Source organism: Drosophila kikkawai, chromosome 4 (assembly GCF_030179895.1).
Source record: "Drosophila kikkawai strain 14028-0561.14 chromosome 4, DkikHiC1v2, whole genome shotgun sequence".
Classification (NCBI taxonomy): Eukaryota; Metazoa; Arthropoda; class Insecta; order Diptera; family Drosophilidae; genus Drosophila; species Drosophila kikkawai.
In genome coordinates this window covers 180444-190666 of record NC_091732.1, presented here as the reverse complement: position 1 = coordinate 190666, position 10223 = coordinate 180444, and the positions used below count along the sequence as shown (strand labels likewise).

The following is a 10223-nucleotide window of genomic DNA, read 5'->3' as shown; positions in this document are numbered from 1 at the left end:
TAATACTATTTAATGTGATTTAATGTGATGGTCTAAATTAACCAAATAATTATTGGAGACAACCGGAATTAGAAAAGTGTGAAAAGTGTGGCAGCATCTTAGATGCCTAGATTTGCTGAACTCTAGCATTTTTTGCCCTTTTCTGGCTTAGAAAAAGGGCAATTGTAAATATAATAAGCAGTACTTTACGTTGTTTGCCTTTTACCAAAAACACAAGTTATAGGGTCTTCCCACACACCGGCAAAGCACATTCACCGTCCGTTAAACATACGGTCCACAAGGTTTTGCCGTTCCGAATTTTCCCAAATGGACCGCCGTTAGAACACATTAAAATCTAACCACGGTTTGTTTGGCAATAGTTAGGCGATAGTTTTTCGGTGCAACTCTGAAAATTTGACCATCACTACGAAAGTGTATACACACTTTGCGAGGAACAAATGAGATATGGAATTCAAAATGCCAAAGCTACAAGCATGCCCGAAATAGTTGTTGGCGTTTTTTCTGTATATTCTTGCCCCAATATGTCTCCAATTGTTACTATTTAATATAAACCGCCTGCCTCTACCTTATTTTAAAGATTTTGGATGCCTGGATGCCGAAAAACATTCCGATAGCTGAAATTTGTCGAAAACCGGAGCAGCTAAAAACGAAAACGTTTCGATTTCGCCCAAAACGAAAACTAAAAAATTTTACGATTACCGGAGCAGGCCTGAATGTTTTGCAAAAAAAAAATAATTAAAGTATGCGATTTATATTAAATTGAAGCTGTTGGGGGCATTTTTGAGCAAAACAATACCGAAAACCTCGACTATTTTTTTTTTTATAATAATTGTAACTTTTCCATAATTGTTAAAATTTTGGTAGTAAATGGTCAAATCTTTACTGAGAAGAAGAAGAATTCAGAGATGCACAGAAAAACCATCGACTTACAATCGGCAGAGCAAATCTATAAATTCGGATGAAAAACAAGCCAAGACTTTTCGGAACGGAAGAACCCTATGGATCATCCGGTTAACGGATAGTGGATGGATCTTTGTTGGGAAAACTATTAGTGCTATTCTTAAATTGTTTAAATACAATTATTGGTAGTATTACTTTATTCGTCAGGGTATTCCCCTTGACCACTGAATTATCTGATAGTTAGCGTTAGTTAGCCGATATTTTCATTTAAAAATAGCTGTTGCCCTACAAAATTTTGAAAATATAGGCTTACAATTGCGTTGCATTACCGATATTTTCAGCAGTTTTTATGAGAACGGTTTTTTTCAGTTGAAAATATAGGCTAATTATGCAGTGCATTTCTGTGGAACAGTTATGATTTTTCACAAATGTGAAACTCGTGTTCCCACAGAGCTTGCATCTGCATCCGCATCTAATTACAGCTGTGCCCCTTCTGAAACGTAAATAAAGATGGCTAAAGCGGCAGATATGAGAGTAAATGAATAGTTTATCAACTAGTTTTTTAACAAACAGCAAAACCACAGATTGCGTCAGATTTAATCCGCCCAAAATTAATATGAATTAGATGTCGAGGAATTTGAATTTTTCTCTAATAAAGAACAAATGCCCCGAAAGGTTGCGTATGGTGGTAAAGGCTCCCAAAATCTATAAAATAAAGTAGAGATAGGCGGTTTATACAGGGCGACAATAAATAACCCGGACAAACATTTTTGATCATAACTTTTTAAGGAACTGTATTTGAGAAAAAATGCAGATACACAACTATTAAATAGGTATTGTGTTAACATATATTCAGCCGGTTTCGAAGTGGCTTGCTTGGGCTGCGATGCAGAGCCCTAAACGTTTCTGGAAATTTAGCGCAATGGGCCGCAGGTCTTCTTCCGATAATGGATCCCATTCTTGGAGCAATGATTGCTTCAGCGCCTTCAAACTTATGTGGCGTTTAGCACATGCCCTGGACTCCAAAATAGACCACACACTGTAGTTCATCGGATTAAGATCTGGCGAGTAAGGTGGCCATTCACTGGATGTGATAAAGGGCGGAAAATTGGCTTTGCACCAGTCCTGAGTCAATTTGGCTCTATGGGCTGGCGCTGAATCCTGTTGAAACGTCCACTCCGTATCACCGAAGTGCTGCTGGGCTCAAGGAAGCACAACAGTTTCCAAAATGTCCCGGCGGTATACTTCCTTGATCGATGAAAACAAGGGGTGTTTTGCTGGTGGCGCATATTCCTTCCCAAACCATTAAACACTGCTCACATTGGCGGCGCTCGATTATTGCGGAGGTACCTGGAGCTCCAGCCGACCAGCTTCTGTCATTTTGGTGATTGTGCGCCTGTTGAATGGTGAATATCTTCTCGTCCGTGAAGAGAATATGCTCCCATTTTTTATCTGCGGCCCGACGCTATAGCTGACGGCATCTTTGGAGTCTCACGCGCTTATTGTCATCCGTAAGAAGCTGCACTTTTTGGAGCTTGTAGGGCTTGAGATTAAGGGTCCATTCTGGTTAGTTGGGCCAAAAAGTAGGCAATTTTCAGGAATTTTTTATGGAAAAGACATAGTTCAAACTCTTCACATATATTTATCATAGTTTAAAGATGATTTAGCAAAAATTTCTAAATTTTTAGACGTAAGCCCATGCCAAAAAAAGGAACTCCTCGGCGACCGTCCTGCAGGACGTAAAAATCGACTGAAACAAGTAATTCAAAGATGTTCTTGTTTAGTAAGACTAGAATTAAAAAATTTAATAAAAAATAAAAAAAACGGCTGCGATTCAAAATTTTTTTTTCGTTTTCGTGAAAATTTTCTTCACTTTTTTTGTTGATTAAAAATCCAATGTATAAGCTATCAATATAATTCTAGTCTATTCCATGGACAGCTTCATTACGCGTATTAAAAAAAAACATTAAGATTCATTAAAAATTGAATGAGATAGGACGGTAGCCAGCTCGAAAAATGTAGTTTTCCAGAAAACGCGTTTAAAGTTTTATGTTTGCTCTGTACCTCCTTTAAGTCGGCCGGCTCGGAGGCTCATAACTTTTAAACTATTTCGTATTTCGATTTGCCGTTTTAGTATAATATTCTAGACACTTATAACTATAAAAAAATGCAACAAAAAAATTCGATTTTTTTTTTTATTAACCAGAATGGACCCTTAAGTTCATTTTTTGCAATCAACCGAACATTTTCTCGATTCACTCCGATTTCACGGGCTATTTTTCTGACCGAGACTCTGCAATTCCGAGTGATCCGCTTTTTCACTATCTGGCGAATTCTGGAAGTTTTAGCGGTGCATGGACTGCCTCGTCCGGGACGGTCATCTTCATGGCCAAGCTCATTAAATCGTCGGATAGCGTCAGAGATCGTTTGTTTTGGTATGCCAAACACACGAACAATGGCGATTTCCTTGTTGAAACAGTTTTAAAATTGCACAACGATTGTTAGACATCCCGAAACAAATATCAAATTGATGGAAATCACAAAAATGTAAATATGTATATTTGTTTCAGAAAAGTACAAGCTATCAATAAATGCATTTATTTAAGGACTGCATCATAACACATTTATAATCGATTGCTTCAATATTTGTCCAGGTTATTTATTGTCACCCTGTATTAAATAGTAGCAATTGGGGACAAGAATATACAGGAAAACCAACGACTTTTTTGGGCATGCTTGCATCTTTGGCGACACATTTTAAATTCCACATTTCAATTGTTCCTCGCCATCTTTGTTTACATTTTCTTAGTGAATGGTCAAATTTTCACTATTAAGAAAAAAAAAATCAGAGTTGCACCGATAAACTATCGCCAACAAACGGTGGTTAAATTTAAATGCACTCGGATGCGGTACAAAATGAGAAATTTCGGAACGGCAAAACCTTATGGGCGTTTGTTCAACGGACGGTGAATGCAGATGCAAGCTTTGTGGAGGACCCTATAATTGAGTCGTCAACAAATACCCAGAATATTTTTATAAGGTCAATTTTTTATAATAAAAAATGTAATTTGAACTAAAATACAACAAATTAAGCTAACTTCGGCCACTAACTTCCAGTTTGCAATTGGATCATTAAGAATCGATCAATATTGGTCAAATAAAATGGAAAAACAACATGGGATTTATAAAACATTTATAAATATAATATAATTAAATTTCGATGAAATGCAAAGCATCATTATTTAAAATAACTTTATCTCAGGGTTGAAATATATAATATAATTTAAATTCCTATGTATAAAAACAACGAAGTAATTTCAACTCACATTACATTTATCTATGCTTTAAAGCTTTAAAGTTACACATATAGTTTTTAATTTTCCTCCACATTTACCAATTTGTATACTCTTGTAGAACATTATAATTTTAGTCAGGAGTTTGCAAATAGTCTTCTGACTCTTCTCACTACTATACATGGTTATCGGAACGCTCCGAATTATATAGCTGCCATACAAAGAATCGGAAAGTATTTAGGACAAAATTTATAACTTCACTGTCTTTCACCATATTTTCATTTTCTCTAAGACATGACCAATTTGAACAGAACTTCGGTTTTTATTCAGAATATATAATTATAATTTAAATTATATTTACTATTTTAAATTTAAAATATTGTTATTTATTAAATTTAAAAGTATTGTCCGCTTAGACCATAAACTTTCGCTCTCTGAACATATTTCATGCATGGTTAATAAAGACAAAGGCATGCTTGTTTTTATTTAGAGGTAGTAGAAGGAAATCGATTATGTAACGAAGGCTCTTTTACTTCGTAAGTACGCCCTATCATGCGTCTGGAGTCCTCAATTTGAAGTCCATATTAACGGTACATAAGAACTTTTTACCTTTCGCCCTCCGTGGCCTACTCTGGCATACTGACGAGAGACTTCCGGCTTATTCCAGTACACTTATATTAATTAACTTAACCTTCCCAGCTAACCGTAGAATAATGCCTGGTGTCGTATTTCTTCATAACTCAATAAACGGTGATGTTGAGAGCCCCTATCTTCTAGAGCAGCTCAATTTCCACGTTCCTCGACTTGACATCTAGAACCCATATCGTAGTGTAGTACCGTAAACTGATTATTAATTTTTCCTCGTTGTTTTAATCCAACTGACAACTGCAAGGATATATAAACTTTGGCGTGCCGAAATTAGCTTCCTTTCTTGTAAATTTTAATTTTAATTACAATGTAAGACAAATTTTTCTGAGACTTATCATTGATTGATTACATGTTCACTGTTTTTAAAGTTTATATACATATGATGTATTTTGGGAATAATAACATACATAATTTTACAATTTCTTTATATAAAGACAATTGCGAAACAAATTCCCCATCATTATTTGAAGCTACAACCAAGTTGGAGAAAATGCCGCTTAAGCTTGTAATGAATCCGAAAGGCCAAGTTCGTGATTATAATTCGCTCAAAGAGTTAATTAATGTTGAAACTGGCCTTTTATCGCCTGACAACTGCGCTGAGCTAATAACTGCATTGCAACTACACCAAGGACGAGGTAAAATATTCATAACACAAAATTCCATTACCAATATAATATAAATCTGCTGTTAAAATTGCTCAATATTCGGGTCGGGAACCAGTGTACCAAAGAAATTTAAGAAAGGGTCACACTTCCTGGTATTTCCATCTGTTTTTATTTTAACAAACCTTATAAAGTGAAATCAAAATAAATATTTTTTCACCTCAATTTTAATGCTTTAAAAATAATTCGATTGAATTATTTTAAGAGGAAATCTCAAAAATCTTTGTTTTGAGTTTGAGCCATCAGAATGTTCTACCTTTTCTCTTCGCTGCGTTTTGTATGTGGAGATTTGCGGATAGAAGAATTTTTACAGTATTTTCTCAGTACCAGCCTTAAAGTGAATTGATCTGCTTGGTTTTTTAAAAATTAAGATATGTATATATTAGCATTTTCAAAATCACTCACAGAACATGCGTGAATGCGCTGCGATTTGATTTTTACCCATATCTACTCATGGATATATTTTATTTGTAAGCATGATAATGGAATTTTGTATTAATTTGCAAATTACTTTTCTGCTTAGTCTTATTAATAATAATAGTAAGAACTTTTTTTTTCTTTAAAAACTCATTTGCTGTGCTTCTTGCCGTCGCCCCGCCGCAACCATCATTTCGCTGACTTTTTCGTAGGCGCCGAACTATTTGCAAAGCGACGCAAAAAAGCAGATAACTGGATTGTCGATGAAACGAATGCTGGAACTCAAAGTCTACCATCTGGTATTCCAGATTATCAGCAGTATCAACCGCGGCAAAAGACAATATCGCCAAACATTTTACCAGCATATTCGGATGCTGGCAAACATCGTGTTCAATTGAATTTGCATCAAAATCAGCTAATTGAAAAGTATTCAAAGGGCGGAGTGCAGGTAGTCAAGTCGCCGTGGGAGGCCGCTCTGCAGACTGGCTCCGCCAGTTCCGCATTTCTTGAGGAGTCCCCAGACCAAGTTCGATGTCCTTCAGTGTCATCGCCAATGATGTATCATCGACAAAGCGTGCCCAGAGATTTGCCAGATGCAACAGTAAAGCCTTCTTATGATATTGGATTAACGAACAACCAACAACAGCATAGAGAGGAACCCTATAGAAATGTAATATACAAAGTATATGTTAATTTAACATAACATATTTATATCTTACAGAAAAGCACTGCACCAATACCCTCGAATCCACAAAGAGTGTTGGCTTATACGCCAAGCGTAGCCCAGGGCTGGGGAGGTCGGAGTGTGGAGTTGCCAAAGGGTATGTATTTCATTTAGTAATTGTTTAAAATAATTTGAATTGATAATATATACATTAAATAGTGCGATACCACTGCAATATATATCACTTAACGATATTTTTTAAGTGCCATTTTTCCTTCAACTTTCCCTCCATAATGCCTGTAAAAATAATTAAAATTAATTATTGACACAGCACAATCTGTTTACTCCCTTGATCTGGAAACTCCTTACAATTTTGGCAGGTATAATTTTCGATATGTCAATACCAGCAAAAACGACGAGGGAAAAGTTCTTCTTCCTTTTTTCGCAGCTTTTTTTTATATAGAGTTTGGCCGCTGTCACAATTGTGACAGCAGATTTTCGTTCTCTCGGTACTAGGCTTTAAAATACAAATCTCAGGAACTCAAAGCTAAGATATTCTGGATTTTGGAATCATTCAAAATGTGATATGTTGCAATGGAATCGGGCTATTAGGATAAGTTGTAGTATATTAACCGGCAATAGTTCCTCCCTATTATATTTTAAGTCACATTTTGTAGTTATTACTGAAACATTTTCAGAATATTGTGAATCAAATGAAGTTAATGTGCTTCCTTGCCAGAGTTGTGACTTTTGCCGCACAAGGTATGACCGCGAAAATATGGATTTTTTATACGCAAAAGGCGAAGGATTGTCTGCCACTTTTACAAATGATATTGAAAAACGATTGAATCGACTTGAACAAATTCAAATGTTCTTTTTAGAACAGCAACATCAACAATTGGCTGGTAACCTGAGCAAAAAAAATATAGAAATAGATGACAAACTAAATGTGCGCGAGTTGATACACTCCTTCGAGCAACAGTCCTTAGGAGAAACTTCAAAAAATAGTTCAAACGATGAGGATGCAATTAACAAAAATGAAGGCAAGAGATTAATGAGAATAAATGTTTACATAAAAAATAGGAAAAAACTTTACGATTTTGTACATTGGTTTAGCATATGGTCAACAGTTAAATGTGGATAAATGTTTACACAAAAATAGCCAGAATACCAAAACCTAGCCAACTTAAACATCTATTATATCCATTCATAACGATCATTCTGCATTTTGGCTTATTCTTTCGATAGGTAAAATACGTTATTGGTTGCGTTCAGCAAAAAAACGTGATCACTGATCACCAACAGATTTCTTCTTCGTTCGGTCGCCAACAAACCTTCTTGGTTCTCTAAAAAGCTGACCGCCTAAAAACATGGCTGTATAACAAATACAAGCTCATGGGCTCTGAAACTGTTTCCTTTAGTTTTCTCAGTCGGTCAAAATTGTCCGTGCTTAACGCTCAGTATTATAATTATTATGTAACTCGCTGTAGGGATGAGTTCACGCAGGAAGTTCAAAATTTATTTAACACTAAACGTAAACCTAACATATATCCTTCCCCCTTTCATTTAATAATACTACAGCAAGCTCTGATTTTTATGCTGAGTTTTTTTAAACAACATACTCTTTTCCTCTTTTGCCATGCCTAGTTTGAATCTAATGTTCAGTCCTATTTTAAACGAAAGCTCCCTTAGTTTGAATCTTCAACGTGTAAAACAAGTTTATTTACCGGGTCCCAATGGAATACCGGGCTGCGTGCTCAGGTGTTGTGCTGAGCCTTTGTGCAACCCCCTTCTTAAATTGCGTACCAGATCTTTAGAAACCTCAGTATTTCCCCATATTTTGAAGGATTTATCATTCCTCTCCACAAAAAAAGGTAGCAAATCGAACGCCAGCATGGATTTAGGAGGCCTAGATCGACAACTACAAATATCTTGGAACTTATCCCATATTTTATTATGGGTTTCCAACTTAGCCTTCAAACCGATGGGACTTACCCAGACTCCAGTAAACCTTTTGACTTGGTTAATCATTCTCTTTTTGTAAGAAATTAATTAATTGGACTTCATATCGATCTTCATAAATGGATTTTGAGTTATTTAAGTGACAGGACTCAAAGGTCCGCCTAGAGCCTCAACTTTCGTTCTCTGAACATATTTCTTGGATGGTTAATAAAGCCAGAGGCATGCTCGGTTTTATTAAAAGGTGGTCGAAGGAATTCGATTCCCCTTATGTAACGAAAACTCTTTTTACTTCGTTAGTAGTATTGAAGTATGGTCCTTGCGTCTCAAGTCCTCAATTTGGAGTCCATGTTAACCGCATTGAATCTGTTCAAAACAACTTTTTACTGTTAGCTCTCCATGGTCTAACCTGGAATGCTGACCTGAGATCAAACTTAAAAACTTAATGCTTTTATAATAAGCTCGTAGTGCAGTAACTTTTTAATTTTTAATTTGGCGCATATCAATATCAATCGGCCGAATATATCGCGAAGACATAGTCGATATTGTTTGCCATTAAATTATATAAAATTTCTCTAACTGACAAGTTCCAAGCCGATTATTTTTACGACCGCGTAATGTATCCTTAGTGTTCATCAAAACACATTGCTGAACGCAACCATTGTAATTGGGCTAAACATTTACTTATATGTTTTTGTAATATATGCACATTCACATAAGCATGTGTGTCGATATGTTTTGTTTTTGTAGTTCTCAGCGGGCAGTGGACCGCGTTGGAATAAATTTACATGTGAAAATGTTTTGTTAAATGTTTTGATTATTTAAAATAATACTAATTAATATTATAATTTATTAATCTACAGGTTTATATGTACCCAAGGAAATATCCCTATCGAGCTATGTTCCACCACCGCAAAAGCAACCGTCATTTACTTTATCTCAAAAAGACGAATCCACATTTCGACACATGCCAAAATCAAATTTTGGAGTTTCAGCTGATACACAGTTCTCAAATGGAAGGTTTCCACTGTCTAACTCTAATCCATTAGGGTACACAACGTCAGTGCCAAAGGAACAGCATTCCTTTTCTTCGCAGCCCATAAACAATATCGCTCCACAGGTCAACTTTAATCCATCGCCATTATCCTTTGATAAACTGTCGCGGTACGAAAATAATCACGATAACCAGAATCAACAACAACACTTAAATGTTCGTCAAAAGACGCAAGTGCAGAATGCATCTCCCATACCATTTGGCACATCAAAATGCACCTCTTTCAATGAAAATTTACCTCGATCACCAATTAGTTGGACTAGCCCTATCGAAGGAGCATCACCGCAACCTTATAATCTAAACAATGCTTCCAGCCACCGGCAATCGAACCAAGGTCAATCCTTCAATAAATTAGCCAGAGGTTGGGGCGAAGTCCAAAGCAAGCAACATCAACAGACCTATTCGTGTCAATATATACCGCCGGCAACTGTGTCTAGAAATTTACCGTATACCGAAGTGCCATATTCGGATTTTTAAGGAGAGATGGCCGAGAAGGCGAGGCGTCGAGCATTAACTTAACGATTTGCGACATATTACCATAAACATGTTTTAAATGTACCTATATTTATTGTTTGTTTGTTTGTTTTGGGATCTGTAAAAATAATATAAATGATATTACATCGACA

At 36.0% G+C, this 10223-nt stretch overlaps 1 protein-coding gene across 16 annotated transcripts in view; it reads left to right on the top strand.

Moving 5' to 3' along the window:
• The window catches only part of LOC108072466 (sterile alpha motif domain-containing protein 15), a 23430-nt gene extending 13207 nt beyond the window's left edge, over positions 1 to 10223 (top strand). For 10 of the 16 annotated variants that reach the window (XM_070287613.1, XM_070287607.1, XM_070287615.1 and 7 more), the window contains 5 exons: positions 5276 to 5476; positions 6049 to 6590; positions 6642 to 6741; positions 7283 to 7627; positions 9407 to 10223. In XM_070287613.1, the coding sequence (XP_070143714.1) occupies positions 5276 to 5476; positions 6049 to 6590; positions 6642 to 6741; positions 7283 to 7627; positions 9407 to 10074 (1856 nt within the window). In that variant the 3' untranslated portion in view covers positions 10075 to 10223. The remainder of the gene's footprint in view (positions 1 to 5275; positions 5477 to 6048; positions 6591 to 6641; positions 6742 to 7282; positions 7628 to 9406) is intronic. The other 6 variants (XM_070287612.1, XM_070287616.1, XM_070287610.1 and 3 more) reach the window with 5 other exon arrangements.